The following is a 20,107-nucleotide window of genomic DNA, read 5'->3' as shown; positions in this document are numbered from 1 at the left end:
GCGCACTGCGAAAACAAAAAGCAAATAGTAAGAAACCACGCGCTCTACTCCGTTCTCCGTACAGGTCTGGACCACTGCAATGGAATTATCAGCCACCTTATCTAGGTGGAGGGGTTCTCCCTAACTAATAATCACTAATCAACGAAGACTCTCGATTAGACACTGCTGTCGCCAAGTAAATAATTAAATAATTAGTGAGTGATCTTGGCATGAATCCGTAGAGATGCAATCAGTCAGTCAGGAGTCATGGCCGAGTTCGAGTTATGGCCCTGTGGGCATCCTGGGCATCCTGGGCATCCTATCCCGCCTCCACCTCAGCCCTCTGTCCGTGTCGATCAGGCTGTCAGCCATAGTCCGTATCACTATCGTAATCTAAATCGGTTCCTGCCTTGCCTGATCAGGCCTCGGGGTTGGCCCTTTTTCTCGGCTTTTTTGCTGCTGTTGCACTTCGCTTGCGGCGTCTAAAGCGCCCGCCTTGTCGCCAGCGGCTTTCGGGCCAGCCAGAGCCCAGCAGCCTGCCCGCGTTAAGATCCACCATCCAAATCACCGTTTGATCCCATCTCCGTCCACCATACCACCACACGCATCCCGCTGGCCTGCTGCGCAACGATCCAGGCCCTTACTCCAGCTTCTCGCCTGTCCTGTTGACCTTCCGATACGACCTTCGTCCTCCGCCCTCTTCCCGCCTTTCCTGTCCTATCCTATCCTTTCCTGCAGTCCGCCGGCGGCTTGGGACCTTCCCCTCCTTCCAACGTCCTCCTCCATTCCTTTCCTCACGGCCGCCTCTCCTCCGCTACAGTTGCCTCTGGCCTGTCTCAGATCCGTGGAGTGTCTTCACTGCCGGTCCTCCTGGTTGCTCCCTCTGGTCCTGGTGCTCCGGTCGTAGGGAGGGTCTTTGCGGCGGCCTGGATGTTCCTTGTCGCACCGCCATTCTGACGGGCTCCGTTGTTCTGTATCAGACAGCGGCATGCCTGCTACTCTCCATCGACCTACCACGGCGCCAAGCAATTCGCCTGCACGGAGTGTGAACACCAACGCGTCTACGTCTTCAAGTTCCCTGCACGACAACAAACCCTCCCCTCCCTCATCTCCCGCCACTGAGCTCCCTGCATCGATTTCCACTTCGACTTCCACTTCCGACCTGCGGTCGTCTCATCCCGAGACCATGGCGCCATCCGTGAACCGGAAAAAGCAGAAGCGACGGCAGAAGCAGGCTGCCCGCCTCGCCGCCGAGCAAAAGCTCCCGAACGGGGACGTGTCGACAGAGCCGACAGATCAGGATGGAAACGCTCGTCGCAACAGCGGAGAGCATGCCGATTCGGACGTGGAGGATGGCGAACACCATGACCATGCCAACCATGAAGAACAGCACGGGGACGAGGCCCATGCCTCCGGCGGCGCGGTGAATGGTAAAGCTCCGGAGGAGCAGGAGTCCAAGACGACGAAGAGTTCCAAGAAGAAGAAGAAAAAGTCCAAAAAGGATCGCTCGCAGACTGTGGGCGACGAAAGCTCGACCCCTCTTTCAACGCCATCCGCCTCCACAAACCGACAACCGCAGAATAACACATCCCGTCCATCGAAGAAGTCGTCAAAGGATCGCATCTGGAACACTTCCACCCAGGAAGAACGCGAAAACATCAAGAAGTTTTGGCTCGAGTTGGGCGAGGAAGAGCGCCGCGCGCTCGTGAAGGTGGAGAAGGATGCCGTGTTGAAGAAGATGAAGGAGCAGCAGAAGCATTCGTGCAGCTGTACGGTCTGTGGGCGGAAGCGGACAGCTATCGAGGAGGAGCTCGAGGTGCTGTACGACGCCTACTATGAAGAGCTTGAGCAGTACGCCAACAACAATCAAGGTGCCTTCGAGAATGGTGCCCCGATTGTCCCCCCACCCCGCTTATATCAACCTCGTCTACATTCTCTCGACCGGCATACGCACCTCCATGGTCACCATCACCCTTCGCAGGGGCGGGTCCATGAGTTGCCCGATGACGAAGAAGAGTTGGAAGAGGATTATGACGAGGACGACGAAGATGACGAGCCATACAGCGACGACGACTTGGAAGATGAGGCCAGCCGCAATGCTCGAGCGGACTTTTTTGCCTTCGGGAATAGTCTCACCGTAAAAGGTACCTGAGTGTTTCATCCCTCACGGCGTTTTCGAGTGAACCCGATGGCTGACTTGGCACTAGATGGGATTCTCACCGTGGCAGATGACCTCTTAAAGAATGATGGCAAGCATTTCATCGACATGATGGAGCAGTTGGCTGAACGCCGCATGCAACGCGAGGAAGATGCCCAGTACGGAATGGCTGCGGCGCACCAATCTCTCCACGCGGGCCACAACCATGGACCTCTCGATGAGGATGACTACGATGACGAAGAGGACGACGACTACGACAGCCAGGACGATGAGGAATACGAAGAAGATGAAATGGTTTGCTCCGCCAGTAGATTACGAATTTACCTATGGAATCACGGCACTAACCCGTGCTGTCTAGGATGCAATGACGGAAGAGCAACGCATGGAAGAAGGGAGACGCATGTTCCAGATCTTTGCTGCCCGAATGTTCGAGCAACGAGTCTTGACGGCATATCGGGAAAAGGTCGCCGAACAGCGACAGGAACTGCTCCTTCAAGAATTATTGGAGGAGCAGAACTTGAACGAACAGCGCTCGGCGAAGAAAGCCCGTGAAGCCCAGAAGCGAAAAGACAAGAAGAGACAACAAAAACAGGCTCGTGAGGAAGAAAGGGCTCGACGCGAGGCGGAGAAAGCGGCCGAAGAGGCAGCCGCTCGTGCTCTCGAGGAGAAGAAACAGGAGGAACAAAGACGAAAACGAGAGGAGCAGCGAAAGAAGAAAGAGGCCGAGAAGAAAGCACAAGAAGAGGAGCGTCTCCGAAAAGAAGCGGAGAAGCAGAGGCGACTGCAGGAGGAACGCGAGCGGCAAGCCGAACAAGAGCGCAAGCACCGCGAGCAGAAAGAACGCGAAAAGAAGAAGCGTGAAGAAGCTCGGAAGAAGGAGCGTGAGGAGCGCGAAGCCAAAGAGAGGGAACAACGTGAGAAGAAAGCCAAGGAGGAACGGGAGCGAAAGGCCCGGGAAGAAGAACAGGCGAAGCGAGAGAAGGAGGCTGCTGCGAAGGCAGAGCAGGAGGCGAAGGAGCGAGCGAAAAGCGAAGCGCAGGCTGCGCCGCCATCTCAGCCCACTGCCCCTGGTACGAAACGACCATCACAACCTGGCCCTGGGACGATTCCTGTGCCACCGGGTTTGCAGCACCCCCAGGGTACCTCCGCCGTGCATTCTCCGCATTTCCAGGTCGCGACGCCCGTCGTGCCCAAGGCCCCGACGCCCGCCCGTCCCCGTCAGCCATCGCAGCAAGGATCCCACACGTCGTCGCCGCATTCCCAACCAGCGACCGCTACCGAGCCTCTGTCCTCGATCTCGCCGCAGACGTTGCCCTTGTCACAGTCGTCTGGCACTCCGACTAGCTCTTCCGGCAAGATCGGTCTTCCTCAACAACCGGTTCTGCATCATCCTCAACCCTCGGCGCCCTTGTCTCCGTTGGGAGGCGCAGGCAGGTCTCATCCGCTTGGCTTCCCTACCATGAATGGGTTACCTACACATCCTCCGCCCGGCATATCCGGGATACCGCCGCGTCCCATCGGCCATGAGAACATCCCATTATACCCTCCGCATTCCGGGCCCGTCGGGAGTCAATTTAGGGGCTTTCCTACACCGAATGGAATTCCCATGCCTCCTCCGGGTATCAGCCCTGGTCGCCCAGTGCAACCGCCTGGTCGAGGGTTCCCTCTGGATAACTTACCGTTTTCCGGACAGCCGCCTGTTCCAGGGCCAATATCCACCGCTCAACCGACAGGACGATCTCAGGGACATTCCAGACAGGCGTCGGGCTCCTTTGAGAGATCGCCTCTGGAGACTCAAGCTCAGACGCTCCCGATTTCCAGACCAACTCCCATCAAGCGTCCCTCGAGTTCGGGCCCGCAGAAGGAGGGAGAGAAGTCGGGGCAGTCGGATGTGGATGAGTTGAGTGCTCAGTTAGGTAGCAGTGCGCTTCTGGACGATACCGACATTCCCTTTACGTCCAATCTGTCCCAGTCCCTACCTGGTCCACCACCTATTCCAGGTCCTTTTGGGCCATCTCGTGCAAGCTTCGGTGCTTCCCCGTTGTTTCCAGACCCGCTTGGTGGTAAGTGCTGTGATGAAGGCCAACAGAAAGGCAGACTTTTCACTAACATTTTGTCTGTAGCGCCAAAGCATCCAAGCTTTTCAGGAACAGGAGGCACCTGGAGTACGCAGGGTCCGTTTGGAGTACCCCCATTCCCAGGAGCATCCACTTGGGGTACTGGAACTGGTTAGTTATTTAGCAAATTCCCCCAAGTGATCGACTTCATGCGTTAACGTCGTCTAGGTGGCGGTTGGCCTAATCACGCATTCGGTATTGGCGGCCATCATCGGGCGCACACTTCCCGTCCTGTCGCAATTCGGCTGTTGGTCATCCAAGCATGCAAAAACCTGAATGCCATGAGCCCGTCCAAAGGTGCATCCGGCTTCCATGATGTCAACAAAGTGCTTCGTCAGGTCGAGCAATTGAAGCCGCCCAACGAACCTCCTATATCTCTCAATGAGATGCTCGATATCTGTGACACAGAGGGCAATCCCCAGAATGGTGGTGGCTCCTTCACCGTCAAGGAAGAGGGAGATGCCAAATTTGTCAAATTTGAGCCAGACACCAACAGCGCACTATCGAGTCATCGTGGGAGTCTCGTACCGGGTGATATTGGCAGTCCTGTTCCCAGCAGCAGCCTACCAGCCTTTGGTGGGTTCGGCGCAGCCTCCGGGTCTAGACAGTTCACCTCGCCGACGAGCTTCTAGAACCTTTCTTCCTTTTATTCGTCTTTTCTGAAGATTAGCTAGTGGACTTCTACAGTTGATCTAGCTTGTCGTTCTTCTATCTCATGAGTGAGTCGGGTTTTCAAAGCTCATTCAAGGCATTCAGGCGTCCTGTCGTACGTCTGTGTTGGCTGGCTCTGCTGGGTTTCGGGCTGTTTGCGTCTTGCGTCTTCTTCGTGTGTTGTCATTTTCCCACTTATGCAGATATTCCCTCCGAGGTCCCACTACTCCGCGCTTTAAAAGCCATTGCATGTCAGGGTCTCATCCTTGGTGTTTTCACGCAGCATCATGCCATCAGCTCTTGTGGAGTTTCTTTTCTGATGGCTCTTATTTGAATGGGATCAGTTCGCCCCTTCCTTTCCCGCCTTTTGCTTTCTTTCCGAAGCCGCATCGTATGCGTCGTTGCTGGAACCTACTCTTGTCACCATTTTTTGCCTTTCTCGCTTTTCCGTATTGTGTACTGTATGTAGTCCAGGAAGGGTAGTTTGTCGTTCTAGGTTGCCGAGGCAGGCAAGGAAAAGTAAACGACAACATGACCAATGACCAAATCATGAAACAGTTTCGATGACTGTTTCACCATTACGATTTCCCTCATCCTGGCTCATCCTGGTATCTTCGAACTCGTTGACAGTCTCGCTGTTCGCCAGTAGTCTCTTGTCAAGCCCCAGCTTAGATGACGTAATCAATCTTCATCATCGATCATGCGTTTGTCAGTGCTCTGAATGACTGTAGATCATATCAATCAGAAAGAATGAGGTGTATAATGACCGCAAGAACCTGCATAAAGAACCTTGCAGAGATGCACTGATAAGGCCTGAGTTCCCTAGTACAGTCGTACTGCCTGACGTCGAGGTTCCTGGTTTAGCGCAGGGACGCTAACTCGCGGCTGGGTGGGCATTGCCGTCTATCATCGCGGTGAGCTCGTGCATCATCAAATGAACAACCCAACTACCAGCCCTCTCCCTCCCCCCTTCCACCGCGCTGCTTGTACAGGTTAATGGAGCGATAGTTGCTGTGCGGAAGGATTTCAAGGGCTTTTCACGCTCCGCAACGGTGATTGGAATTCTCCTTGGTGTCAGCTGCCGACCCGAAGCTCCTCAGCACAATGTCCAGCACGCCCAACCCCTCCGAGGACCAAGGTCGCCTGCTCGAGGAGGCCTTGGGAGTGGTGCGACAGCAGTCGCATATGATGCGAAAATGTCTGGAGACTCCCGGCAAGTTGATGGATGCTCTCAAATGCGCGTAAGTTTTGATTCTCTGGATCTGCAGGCAGCCAAATTCGGCGATTGACATTTCAAATCATGGCTAGTTCGACCTTTGTTTCCGAGTTGCGCACGTCGAGTCTGGGCCCGAAGCAGTATTATGAGTTGTACATGGCCGTGTTCGATGCGCTACGACATCTGGCCGTGTACCTGCGCGAGAACCACCCGGTGAACCACCTGGCCGATCTTTACGAACTGGTGCAGTATGCCGGCAACATCATCCCTCGACTCTACCTGATGATCACCGTGGGTACGGTCTACATGTCTATCCCAGATGCCCCCGTCAAGGAGATCATGAAGGATATGATGGAGATGAGTAGGGGTGTACAACACCCCGTCCGCGGGCTGTTCCTGCGATATTACTTGTCCGGACAGGCGAGAGATCATCTACCCACCGGAACGGGTGATGGGCCGCAGGGAAATCTCCAGGACTCCATCAACTTCATCTTGACCAATTTCGTTGAGATGAACAAACTCTGGGTTCGGTTACAACATCAGGGACATTCGAGAGAGCGCGAGCAAAGAACACAGGAGAGACGGGAATTGGAGCTGTTGGTAGGGAGTAACATCGTTCGGCTGAGCCAACTAGTGGACCTGGAGACCTACAAGGCCGCAATCCTGCCAGCTTTGCTAGAGCAGATCGTCCAATGTCGCGATGTCTTGGCGCAGGAGTACCTTCTTGAGGGTGAGTAGCCAGTAGCCATGCTCAGTATCAAGTGCAATCACTAAGCCATATTTGCAGTGATTACGAAGGTCTTTCCTGATGAATATCATCTTCACACTCTCGATCTGTTGTTATCAAACATTGCCAGACTCAACCCGCACGTTGATCTGAAAAAGATCGTGATCGGCCTGATGGATCGCTTGTCATCGTATTCCGTCAGGGAAACAACAGAGGATCCAGCCAAACGGAAGGAGAAGGAGGAAGAGGCAGTGGCCAGACTACTGGGGAGGCTGCAAGTTTCTGATGGAAAAGAACCGGCTGGCGAAGCGGTACAAGAAAACGGCACAAAGCTGGAGCAATGTCCCGAGGAGAAGGCGAAGGAACCAGCTGCAGCTGCGAACGGGGCAAAACTGATTCCGGAGGACATCAAGCTCTACGAAATCTTCTACGACCAAGTAGTGAATCTGATCAAAACTCGGGGCCTGCCTATCCAAGATACGATCGCTCTGCTCGTATCGCTCGTCAATCTTGCACTCAACATCTATCCGGACCGACTAGAATACGTTGATCAAGTGCTCGAATACGCAACACAGAAAACATCCGAACATGCTGACCAGGCTGACTTGCACTCTACACCTGCGCAGCAAAACCTGTTGAATCTCCTCCTTGCCCCACTTCGTTCATACGCCTCCATCTTCACGGCACTGGCCTTGCCGCACTATATTCCGCTTCTTACTAGCCAGTCATATCCCACTCGAAGGGCTGTCGCTACCGAGGTCATCAGGAACATCTTGCACAACAAGACCAAGATTACAACGGCAGAGAATCTGGACCGAGTCTTGCAGGTTCTCCGAGTTCTGATCAAGGAAGGGATTCAGCATCCTGCAGGATATCCGGGGCTGCAACAACGACGTGGAGAGACGGACGAGACGATCGAGGAGCAAGGATGGCTTGCGAGATTGGTCCACCTGATCCAAGGACCTGACAATGAGACTCAGCTGAAGGTAGGTCAGAAGATATGTGTCATATCTGTCTGCAGGCAGCAGACTAATGTCTTGATCAGCTCCTTCAGGCAACTCGGGCGGCCTATGCGGATGGCAACGAGCGCATTCGATATACGACTCCGGCGATCGTCACGGCGTCACTGCGACTGGCGCGTAAGTTGAAAGCGCGCGAGCACTACGACGACAACTGGCAATCGCAATCTTCGACGCTTCACCGGTTTTTGCATCAGTGTATCAGCAATCTCTATCAACGAGTAAATAGCCCTGGTTGCGCCGAGCTGGCACTGCGTTTGTTTGTGATGTGCGGCGAGGTTGCCGATCAGACCGGTTTCGAGGAGGTCAGCTACGAATTCTTCGCGCAAGCTTTTACTATCTACGAAGACGCGATCAGCGATTCGCGAGCGCAATTCCAGGCCGTGTGTATCATTGCCAGCGCGCTGCATGGAACCAGAGGGTTCTCGAAGGAAAACTACGATACGTTGATCACCAAGGCGGCCTTGCACGGAAGCAAGCTGCTGAAGAAGCCGGACCAGTGTCGGGCGGTGTATCTGGCCAGCCACCTCTGGTGGGTGGTAGAGAACCCTCACCGAGGCGAGGAGAATGCGAAGAACGTAGGTGTCAATTTCGTTATGACTGGTCTCGAATTTCCCCTACTAACCTTCGTCATCTAGCTCTACCGCGACGGCAAGCGTGTCCTCGAATGCCTCCAACGCGCACTCCGCGTCGCCGACGCCTGCATGGACACAGCCGTCTCCGTCGAGCTCTTCGTCGAGATCCTGAACCGCTACGTCTACTATTTCGACCAGCAGAACGAGACAGTGACGACCAAGTACCTGAACGGCCTGATCGAGCTGATCCACTCGAACCTGCAGACGGACGATGGCGAGGCGAACCCGAGTCTGGAGAACCCCAAACGGCATTTCCAGCGCACGCTGGAGTATATCCGGTCGAGAGAGTATGAGGGGGTTGTGACGGAGCCGAGGCAGTGAAGTAGAGGAAATAAAGAGGGGCTGGGCTGTCGCCGTTGCCATTGTCTTAGATACGATATGATATGATACGATACCTGCCTGGATGATGGATGATGGATTGTGTAGATGAGATGATAAGCAAGTGACCGGCGTGTAAAAAGATAGTCTTCCTTTCTTCTGGAGAGGTGAGAGGTGAGGTGTCTGTCTGTCTGGGGAGGCTGTTTCCCAGTCGCTTCTCACTTCATTCAATTCTTTTTTTTCTTCTCGTTTCTGTTTCTTCCTAGGTTAGGGGAGAAGCTATGAATGAGTGGATGGACACTGTGTAACGAAGTCGGCGCAATCTTAGATTAGTTTAGCAAGCAAGCAAGTACCCCTTTTCTTTCTCTTATCTTCCTTTCCCTTTTCATTTTCTTTCCCCTTCTTCTTTTTATTTTATTGTTGGCGGACGACATAGATACCTAGTTCAGATTCACCAAGAAGTTGGTGTCATAGCACCTCTTTTCTTTTTTGTTACTTTATCCGCTTTCACCGAACGAATCTATCCTCCTCCCATTGCACTTAGATAGGCAGATAGATAGATAGATAGGTAGGTAGGTAGGTAGATAGATAGATACAGGCGGATAGGCTGCAGGCACAGGCCCATTCAAGGGTTCCAGACCCGGACACTTTTGTATACAACTTAGGCGACTACCTACCCAGGTAGGTAGGTAGGTAGGTTATTCAGACACCTGGGTAGTCGTCTACTAGCTGTAGTGCTTCGTGCCTAGGTAGCTAAATTAAATCAAATTAATTCATTAATCAATCAGCTCATTGTTCAATCTGCTGAGAACCTGTTGTATCCTACGATCCAGATCCAACACCCAGCAATAATATACAAAAAAAAAATAAAAGCCAGTCGATGGGCGGAACTAAACCTGTTTTAATTTAATCAAAAAGGGTCTCTGTCTATCCGTTTGTCTATATTCTGTCTATCTATGTGTCTGTATGTCGATGTTGGCTGTTAGATGAGTGCATTTAATAATATTAATTTTATATTTCTTCCTTGAACGTATGTTTTTCCATTAAAGTGACTTAGTTACTTCCTTACTTCCAATACCTGAGTTGAGGGCCCAAGGCTGATGTTGATGATGATTCATCGGGTTCCAGTGTTGGAAGAATCAATCTTTATTTTAATTCCATTTTCCTCCTTTGCCTCCCAAACTTACATATGATCCTTAGTGCCGATGGTGCAGCCCTGGAGCAAGTTAACCGGTTCCAAAAAAGAGAATAAGGTGCAGCTTTTTGATCCAATTAGGGAACAGATCTAGAGGTCCTCTGAGCCCATTATTGTTCTATTGAGAGTCTAACTAAGTAACTTTTTACTTACAAGTCCTAAGTCATAATTCTTCTATATAGGGAGGACAAGAATTAATTACCCATCGACTTTTTTTTTAAAAAAAAAACTATTTAGTCATAGAACCATCAAATCGCGTTGAAACATCCAGAAGTACTACCACAACCCATAGTGCTCGGTCCAAGGACCATTCTGGGATAATAAGCACGGCTAGGGCATCAATCGATCCTGATTCTTTTGTTTGCTTCTATTCGTGTTCACTTAGTTCGCATCGGAGCATTATGTATCCAGTTCCATACGTTATTCTGTACCTCGTGCACGCGATTCGAGATGGTAGCACAATGACACGACTGCTCAATCCAGTCCAGTTCATCATCATCATCACGCATTCATACTCTGCTTTGGTTCTGATTGGTCTGGTTAATTCTATATATACGGAAAAAAAAATTGGAGAGAAAATGGAGAGAAGATCAAAAAGTGTGTGCCTTCCTGCCATTTTTTTTTTGACATGATCTGCTCTTGATTATGTGTGGTTATTCCAAGAATTACACACTGTGAATGGATATGAATATAATTTATTTTCGGGTTGTAAGTACAGTGCAGTAGTGTAAGTATAAGTGTAGCGAGGTTGTTTTAACTTCAATATAGTGCTAGTCATAGCCGGGGTGATTGTAGTGTACAGATATATATTCAAACTCTAACTGCAGTTTCAACCCTGAAAGGGCTTCGATTCGATTCGATTCGGTCCCGAGTCCGGAGAAGGCCGATGATGGGGAAAAAGCAAAGAACTTGCGTGCTCTCGTTTATTTTGTTTTGATTTGTTTTGTCTTGATGACATGACATGACATGACATGGTATGGCCGGGAGATGCCGTCGCAGCCGACGTTTCACAGCACAGTACAGCACAGCGAGCAGGGAGAGGGTGTATTCGTTGGTTGGTCTGGTCTGGTCTGGTCTGCCTCCATATTTAGGTATATATGTACGGGGTATGGACCTAGGTAGTGAAAGACCCGAGACGAGACGAGACGAGACTAAACAAAACGAAGCAGCAAACAAGCCTCGATGCCTTTCGGCTGACTGTTGGATACACCTGACGATATAATCAATGTAACGAGATGAGATGCCTCTATCAATTCTCTCGTCGGGACAATAATGACGATGATGACGACGACAACAATACCCTTGTCTCCCTGTGCGACACAACACTTCGTGTAGGGGTCACACGAACCACGCATCCCGTGTCCACTTGGATCCTGGACATCCGCTTCGATCGAGAGTTATGTTAGTTATTTAGTTATTTCTTTGAGAGATGGGTTCTAGAGAGCAGATGTAGGTGGTTGGGGTATTGTAGGGAACAGTCCTTGATGTGAATTTAATTAACTATGAAAAAAAAAAAAGACGGTAACAAATGGAATTTAAATTTAAAGACAGACTTAATTTAAGGTGTTTCCATACATGGTATATCCTTTTTCTCGGAATATTCTCTGTAGAACTAATATTACACCTACCAAGCTGCGCAAGACAATTTAAATGGCCAACGCATGCTTCTGCGAGATCTGCTGACCAACTCGTCTGGTGAGGTGTTACGAGGGCGCATCTTGCAGACGCGGAGTATACAGCCCCTATTGCCGGAGTTATGTATGTACGTACTGTACATATGTACTGTACCTGGAGAAGGCCTCGAACACTCTCTCGGTTACCATAGTCTCGTCTACGAGAGGCGCCCCAGCCAGGCATAACTCTGCCCCCGATGTGGATGCTGCAGAACTTTGACAAAAACAAAAGTAAGGTGCTGCCCCGAGTTACATACATTACAAAATTCTGCAGCTACAGCTAGGCTGAGCTAACAAACATACCACGATGATGAATGTGCCCCACTGACTGACTGACTGGTTGATTGGGGCCAAGGCGCTTACCGAATCAAATCTGATTTGTAGGCGATTACAGCCAGCCGCAGGGCTGTTGTGACACTCTCGTCGACGACGTTTCACCACGTTGTTCTCGAAGGTGCTGACGGACTCCCCGAGTTGATTGATGTTGTCAAGGCTGTCCTGGCAGGGTCGTATATCGCTCTGGCCCTATCGGCAGGAGCATGACAGGTAAGGAGATTTTGGAACGAGTATCAAGAGAAGTTAATCAGTCAACAGTCACCAGTCACCAGTCACCAGTCGACCATACGATATATTTCGATGAATTCACAACTGGACTTCCAGGCTGGCCACGATGGTGATAGTCCACGGAGATAGCCGGCTACTTATATGTATGCATGTATGTGCATACATACATACTTCAACACGCAGAATGATGCGCCACCAATCATCATAATTGACAGCGCTAGACCAATCCCAACAGACGCCATAGGCTGAGATTCAAACTCGTGGCGAGGGTCGGAACATGGAGGTGCGCGCATGCAGCTGCCTATCACAAGACAGAACGTCGATTGCTGACCGGAGAAAGGAGATTAGGGCTGTTCATGAGACAGGCGAGCAAGTAACACAGATGGAAGGAATCCCTGCATCAGAATGGAGACGTTAGCTGAAGTGGTTGATGCGAAACGAAACATCCATGGCATGGCTACTCTCCGAGGGTCTTTATAAACAGAAACGAGCAGGGTCAGACTGGTGACCTACAAAACCTGGACAGATGTCTATCATCAGCAATATCATCAGGCTTTCGGGGGAGAATAGCTGCAGCCAAGTGACTGCCATGTCAACTCCAGAAAAGATGTCTCAACCTCCCAAACTCAAACTTCGATCGGCGTGCGATGCCTGCCATCAGGCCAAAGTCAGATGCACTGGAGGATCTTCCTGCCTCCACTGCCGGAATCACAAACAGGAATGCCATTACAGCTATGCGGCGCGCATCGGCAAGCCAAAGGGGAGCCGCAACCGCAAGACGCTGGCACGACTGCAATGCGCAGGTCTGGCTGGACGTGAGGGAAACAAGACGGTCAACTCGGTTGCTATAAGGCAGAGTGCCGGTCTTCCAGCAGTGGCCGTTGACAGTTCCTTTGAGTGGAATCCATCAATGGTGGCTCCGACGTGGATTGACAATGAGAATCAAAGCGTTCCTATAGTCCATCCTCCAGCCTATCCCCTCTTGTCTCGGCAATCGGAAGATGTCTCCTATACCTGGTTGTGGCCACCGCCTTTTCCTCTTTCTCCGCCCGAGAGCGTCGATAACTGCTTCAGCAATGTGCATATCAATGTGATGAGTCCGCCACCGCAGGTCCAGGTCGAGAGCCAGGACGACATATCGCAACCTCCACCTGCCCCAGGCCACATCCAGGATATATACAATACAGCTGGAAACATGCCCTGGCTAGCGGCAGACGACATGGTCCAGGAGGCTAATAGCAGGTGCGACTGTCTCGAGAAACAAACCTCGAAAGTGATCCGTCTCCACAAAAACACCGCGACGAGCACCTTTGATAGTGGCCTGCAGTGCATCACGTCGACTCTGCTAGCCTGTCAGAAGACGTTGAGGTGTCCATTGTGCGCCAAAGATCCATCGTTGATTCTCTTCATCATCGCATCCATTCAGATGGCGTTTCGGCAGTTGGAGACGCTGCTAATGGGGCAGATGGAATTGGAATTCTCTTGTCCGGCAGATGCAACACGCCTTGGAACGTATCATCCGCTATCTTATGAAGAACTCCATAATATCAAGCAGACGCTTCTACGTCGTGCCCTCTGCCGCGCCCAAGATACCCTGCGAGACCTGCACAGCGTGACCAGCACCATCACCAGCTTCTCAAAGACACATTCACTAAATGACAAAACTGCTTCTTCTGCGATTTTTCAATACGAGCCCTCAGATTCGAGATACCTTCAGCTGGTGGTCGATCGACTACAGACAGGGCTGGATCTGCTGAACGGTGCTCTTGATGGACGGTTCGGTCTGGTTTGTTCCAGTATCTAGGTATAGTTCGAGGCATTAATTATTATTATCAGGATAGCATGGAGCAATAGAGCAATGTGTGCACAGGTGTAATGAATAGAGAGAGAGGGTTAGCGAAGTTGGGAGGAAGCTACCTCAACTGGCTAAATGCATTCCTGTTAGATTGCCACCAGGCAACTATCTACGAATGTAATAAGCGGATTGTATTGTAGTGGAGTGTTTGTTCATCTTGATCCTAGAGAATTTTCATTAATCTATGTGCAGGACATGAAAATGACATGATATGATATGGTCGAACAGTTACTATTACTTCTGCTTTTATTCCCTTTCTTTTTGTTCCTTTTTCTTTTTCAGTATTTATTTTTTTTTAAAGAAATATCCTATCAGTCAGTGACACTGCAAATGAGAGAAAAACACCGGAAGAGGGAGGGAATCCATATCCATAAATCCGATCCGTAGATTGATCAATCGATGCGATAATGGGATTAACTACCCAGATATTGAAGTGCAGTGCACTCACACCTGATGAAGATTAATTTACTAATTACTTGCTTGTAAACTTGGTTTTATCGTTTAATTTTATGATTTAGCACTCATTATTGATTCCAGCCTTGCGTATAGTAGAGTACCTGAAAGGGACATTGTTAAGAAAGAAAGAAAGAAAGACAGACAGACAGACAGACAGACAGTGTTGACTGTGACTGTGATTGTTGATCGTGATTGTTGTAGTATCATTATCAATCTAGACTATATGGACTGTTTCGATAGGAGAGAAGATAGATAAAAAGATAGAAGAAAGATAGAAGATCTATCAGTTGTAACCTTCCGCTTTAGGTAGGTAGGTACCTCCTACCGTAAAAGGGAACTTCCCACTGTTTTGCTCCTCCTGCCTGCCCCCCCCTCCAAACTCCTGCAACCTCGTGTCCTTCTTCCCTCTGTTACAGCCTCGCCCTTATCCTCACCTCTCTTCCATGTTCGTTCACATTGTCAACTTGAGGCGAGATGCCTCCCAACAGCTCATTTCAACCTGTCTTTGGAAATCGTTGAATCAAGATTTCATATGTCGAAATACCTCCATTCTTTCACTTCAATTCTGTTTTCTTTCGGCTTTCAAACCGAACGGGCAAGAAAGGCCAGAAGGCTCAAGCAACAAAGCCCTCGACCCGACTACTTATGAAGGTAAGTAATATGACAATCATGATGGCACACGTCATTAACAATTCATAGGTCCGAATGACGCTTCCCTCCGACCAAATACCTGGATGCAGCACAAGCTGGTCGAGGAGTACAGAGGAAGAAAGGTTTATGTCTTTTCTCTACCCAAGGGTTTGTTTGCTAGCGGCTGCCATAGGAACGTTCCTGTCAGTCAAGTACTAAATAGTAGTTGTAGGGGCAAACTCCCTGAGGATCTAATCCTCATTCATGAACGGGGTGATCACTATTCCTTGCAGCCAAGGAAGACAATGACCAAGGAAGGTAACTGGCAATCTCATACACGCAATTGGAAGTTAGGAGTACATACTAATGATAGCCACAGACTTAGACGCCAAGATTACTGACGTCCTTCCTAAGTCGGCGGGGACACGGTTCACGAGAGAGGAATGGGAGGAGAAGTACTCCGAGCCCACAAAGGTCCTCAGGAGGAAGGCAAGAATGAGTTGGAGTAGCAAATACAGAGGGAGATGCATTGCAGAGTCCTCTTTTTCCTGCCGATTGGTCCAGAACGATGTTCACGTTAGTCTAGGTAGGGAGCCCGCCTGGAAAGTAGATAAAAATCCTACCTCCTACTATAGGTAGATACGTCCTAGGGGCGAAAGTTCCTGGCATAATAGACCAAGTATTTTCCCAGTCGAGCGAAGTGAGACCTGCAAGACTTGTTCAGAATGAAAGAAAAAAAAAAGGTGTTGATTGATCGTGATTGTTGTAGTATTACTAGTCTAGACTGGACAGACAGATTATTTCGATAAGAACGATAAAATAGAAGATAGAAGATCCATTCCATTTAACTCGGTTGTGACCTTCCGCTTTAGGTAGGTATATGCCCTAGGTGACTCGAAGCTAAAACTNACTAGGTAATAAGTAACGGTCAGGTGGGCTATCTTCTGATATCATCGATATCATTCATGGAAAATTTCCCGGGAAATCTTCTCGGGAATTCGATTCACTACGGAGTACCGAGTTGAAGAATAACGAACTAACTAGAACTATAACTGATTGGTCTGGGTGTTGTCGAGTGTTGTTATCATTGGTACCAATAATCTAACTATTATAGCTGTCTGTTAATCCCCGCATTTCTACCTACCTGGGAAGTCTACAATCAGAGACTACGACTACCACCACCACTATTACTACTGTCGAAAGGAGTAGTCTTGCCTGCAGATCAACTCCTGCAGAAGTCAGAACAGCCTGTCAGGTTGGACGGAGTAATCTACCTAGGTAATACCAATAATAATCTCCCATGGAGAGAGACGTGCGATGAACCTGTCTATAAACTCGAGGCTATTACTTAGTTAGTTCTATTAATCACGAGTCCCGGATTTGGTCCGGAATAATATTTATTTTTATCACTATTTATCACTGGACAGAGAGCAGCCTATTCTTTTAGAAGAATTGCTGCTCCCGTATCGTCAATTGAGGAGGGTAGATTCGGTGTCAATTGACGGTCGAAAAGTCGTTCAGAACCCTATTATACTACAGAGGGAGGAGCTTGTTATTTATCTATAAGTGAGTTCATGATATATATCCTTCATATTTCGAATTGTCTGACTGTCGTGTCATGAAAGAGGAATTTTTGAATGCACTCAGTTATACATATGTCGACGCGATAAACGACAATGCATGTCAACAAGTTTGCATGGTCAGCTCTCCTCTCGACCCTCCCGGGTCTCTGTCTGGCAACAAGCTCCTTCACCTACAACAACGAATCCTTCCTGCTGAATGGCGAGCCGTACCAGATCATCGGCGGGCAGATGGACCCCCAGCGCATCCCCCGACCCTACTGGCGGGACCGACTGGCGATGGCGCGCGCCATGGGCCTCAACACCATCTTCTCGAACATCTTCTGGAACCGATTCGAACCGCGGCCCAGCGAGTGGGATTTCAACGGGCAGAACGACTTGGCGACGTACTTCCGCCTCGCGCAGGAAGAAGGCCTGCATGTCGTGCTTCGCCCCGGTCCGTATATCTGCGGCGAGAACGAGTAAGGGGGGGGGGGATTCCCCGCGTGGCTGAGCCAGGTTCCAGGCATGGCGGTGCGATGCTACAATCAGCCGTTCCTCGACGCGTCCCGGTCGTATATCAGTCGCATTGCGCAGGAACTGGCCCCGCTGCAGGTCACGCGTGGCGGGCCTATCCTGATGGTCCAGCTGGAGAATGAATACGGCAGCTTTGGGTCCGACCACGCCTATGTCGCTGCGTTGAAGGACATTTTCGAATCCTACTTCGACGTCGTCCTCTACACCAACGATGGTGGGACGCAAGCCGACCTGGACGGAGGCCAGATCGCTGGCGTGCTGGCCGAGATCGACGGCGATCCCCAGACGGGCTTTGCAGCGCGCAACGAGTACGTCACGAATCCGTCCAGCCTGGGTCCGTTGCTCGACGGCGAATACTACGTGACCTGGTTCGACTACTGGGCGGCCAACAGCTCGTATCAAACCACAGTGGGGAATCCCTCGGCGGTGCAGCAGATCCTGGACGATATCGACTGGGTGCTGTCGAACAACGACTCGATCAGCCTGTACATGTTCCATGGGGGCACGAACTGGGGATTCGATAATGTGGTCTCTGGGTCGACTCTGCTCTGGAGCCGGTCATAACCAGCTACGACTATGGGGCGCCCCTGGACGAGAGTGGCAGGCCTACAGCCATCTATTATCAGATCCGCGAGGTCATTTCCAAACACGTTCCTGCGGGGAGTATCCCGGACGTTCCAGCAGCTGTGAATCTGACAGACGTCCCGAGTTTCAAACTGGAGCCGGTGGCGGGACTTTTCGATGATCTTGTTCCTACTGCGATATCGCAATTCCCGCTTCCAATGGAAGCTCTGAATCAGTCATATGGGTTTGTCCTGTACGAACATACAGCAGCGTCAGCTGTGCAAGGGCAGATTCAACCCGGTGACTGGCCACGAGATCGCGTCTTGGTCTATGTGAATGGCCAGCGCGTAGGCGTGATCGACAGGATTTACGCAGCCCCTGCAACAGTCGAAGTGGAACTGAAGAAAGGAGATGTCTTGCAGCTGCTGGTGGAGAACCTGGGCCGCGTCGACTACGGACCTGCGATAGTGGAGCAGATTAAAGGAATCGTCGGCAATGTCACCGTTGGAGGGAATGTGCTGACCAACTGGGCGATGTATTCGTTGCAGCTGGACGAGCTGCCGGCTATCATTTCATCTCCAGCTGCAGCCCTCGCTCCCTCCAGCACAAACAGCCCACCGATCTTCTACAGGGGGTCTTTCCAGGTCGACGCAAAGGGCAGCACCACCGACCCCAGCCGCGACACATTCCTCTCTCTGCCAGACGGCATCAAGGGCGTGGTCTGGGTGAACGGGAACAACCTGGGTCGATACTAGACCATTGGGCCGCAGCAGAGCCTGTATGTGCCGGGGTGTTTTCTGAATAGTAACGGACAGCCGAATGAGATTGTGGTTTTGGAGCTCGAGCCAAAACCTGGAGCTGGATTATTCAACTTCAGTGCGTATGGTAGCGCGGTGAGGGAGTGGTTCAATAATCCTGATCCAGATGCGCCTGTGTCGAAGTAGAGACTTGTCGTTTAACAGCGTAATTTACAATGTCTAATTGAGACCGACAGACAGTTTTCTATCTATCTTTTCTTTCACTCTGAAGGTTTTTTTTTTCCGCTATCGAATTATTGAAGCCGGTACAAAAGAAATTACGATAATAGTTTTTTATGGTGATATTGTGTCCACGATCTATTCTAAATAGATCAATTGTGCGGGGTAATAATCGGATGGTAACGGAGTAATTATATGCTTTTTTGTGTCCACCTCTTCCTCTACTATACCATTTGATCCTAATCTATTTTGTGATGCTATACTGCCCCAAGCATACATAAAGCTTTCTTTGTGCTGAAGAAGTGGGAAACAAGCAAAAAAGGGGGAAGTATTCTGTTTTCTCATGAGAATATTCTCCAAGTGATTCCTTTAAAGATAAAGGATCTCTGCAACAGCTGAATTGATTCCGGGATTGAAAAGGTTTGTCATGGCTGCCGATAGAGAATAGTAGAGTACGAGACTTAGGGCTTGTAAAAAATGATATGAAGCTGTGTATAAAAGGCCCTACCTAATTGCCGTCATATAATCTCTTGGCTTATTCTTTGTATGTAAATAGTTGTCTCAATGCGATTCTATCTAAATCATATGATGCTTGGCCAAGTCTTTATATACTTATCTATAATGGAAATCCATCAGCAGGTCAAATTTAGATAGTTAACAGAAAAGTATGCCAAAGGTTTGTCCTATGTATGCAAGTGTACATACAGTACTTGGTCCATTTAAATAGTGAGGAGAATCTAACCTAACAAAGAAAATTAAAAAAAAAAAGACTCAATTCAGATGAACAGTAAAAATTCCTATCATTACTTATATTTTTGACAAAAAACTAATGTAATCTAACCTGTGTGCTGATCCAGGAAGTTAGTGAACCAGGATTATCCCAGTTTGGTTCTGAGCAAGTTCAATTTAGACGTGTACAGTACAGTAAGTGAGACGGAAGATGGCATGGATTTGACACACCCAGGCGTGGCTTGACAGGATCTCCTTCCCACACAGACTTCAAGTGTCTGCAGATATATACATCAGACTATCAAGCGGCCGGTGATAACTCAGACTCTTCTTCCGCAGGAGAATAAAAATAAAAAAAAAGAAGCGATTGGCGAAAACCCATATATCCATCACCCTAATAGAAACCAAGCTCTTCTTGCGTTATCCGTCCATCTGCTGATCCTATTGTTGCATTGCAAATTCAGTTTTGCCGTGCTAGAGCGTCCACACAGACATATCCTCAATTCTCCCGATGTCTGGTCAAAGTGATCATCTCACAACGGAGGCAC

The 20,107-nt window shown here is 49.9% G+C and overlaps 5 protein-coding genes across 5 annotated transcripts; all 5 read left to right on the top strand.

Moving 5' to 3' along the window:
• Positions 1–967: 967 nt before the first annotated feature.
• On the top strand, positions 968–4,886 carry VTN77DRAFT_142 (uncharacterized protein; the record flags this gene model as incomplete). Its single annotated transcript, XM_069417149.1, has 5 exons — positions 968–2,123; positions 2,187–2,431; positions 2,496–4,200; positions 4,261–4,365; positions 4,423–4,886. The coding sequence occupies 5 exons, from the start codon at positions 968–970 to the stop codon at positions 4,884–4,886; spliced, it is 3,675 nt and encodes a 1,224-aa protein (XP_069282505.1).
• Positions 4,887–6,009: 1,123 nt separating this feature from the next.
• Positions 6,010–8,823, top strand: VTN77DRAFT_141 (uncharacterized protein; the record flags this gene model as incomplete). The annotated part of the gene is made up of 5 exons (XM_069417138.1): positions 6,010–6,146; positions 6,214–6,851; positions 6,909–7,834; positions 7,894–8,445; positions 8,506–8,823. The coding sequence occupies 5 exons, from the start codon at positions 6,010–6,012 to the stop codon at positions 8,821–8,823; spliced, it is 2,571 nt and encodes an 856-aa protein (XP_069282504.1).
• A 4,036-nt stretch (positions 8,824–12,859) lies between these two features.
• VTN77DRAFT_140 (uncharacterized protein) lies at positions 12,860–14,056 on the top strand (the record flags this gene model as incomplete). The annotated part of the gene is made up of 1 exon (XM_069417127.1): positions 12,860–14,056. One exon carries the CDS (start codon positions 12,860–12,862, stop codon positions 14,054–14,056), a length of 1,197 nt encoding a protein of 398 aa, XP_069282503.1.
• A 3,224-nt stretch (positions 14,057–17,280) lies between these two features.
• On the top strand, positions 17,281–17,853 carry VTN77DRAFT_139 (uncharacterized protein; the record flags this gene model as incomplete). The annotated part of the gene is made up of 1 exon (XM_069417115.1): positions 17,281–17,853. The coding sequence occupies one exon, from the start codon at positions 17,281–17,283 to the stop codon at positions 17,851–17,853; it is 573 nt and encodes a 190-aa protein (XP_069282502.1).
• A 218-nt stretch (positions 17,854–18,071) lies between these two features.
• Positions 18,072–18,608, top strand: VTN77DRAFT_138 (uncharacterized protein; the record flags this gene model as incomplete). Its single annotated transcript, XM_069417104.1, has 1 exon — positions 18,072–18,608. The coding sequence occupies one exon, from the start codon at positions 18,072–18,074 to the stop codon at positions 18,606–18,608; it is 537 nt and encodes a 178-aa protein (XP_069282501.1).
• Between the last annotated feature and the right edge of the window lie 1,499 nt (positions 18,609–20,107).

Source organism: Rasamsonia byssochlamydoides, assembly GCF_041956645.1.
Source record: "Rasamsonia byssochlamydoides strain NRRL 3658 unplaced genomic scaffold VTN77scaffold_1, whole genome shotgun sequence".
NCBI classification, from domain to species: domain Eukaryota; kingdom Fungi; phylum Ascomycota; class Eurotiomycetes; order Eurotiales; family Trichocomaceae; genus Rasamsonia; species Rasamsonia byssochlamydoides.
The sequence above is the reverse complement of the archived record's forward strand: the minus strand, read 5'-3'. Positions and strand labels throughout refer to the sequence as shown.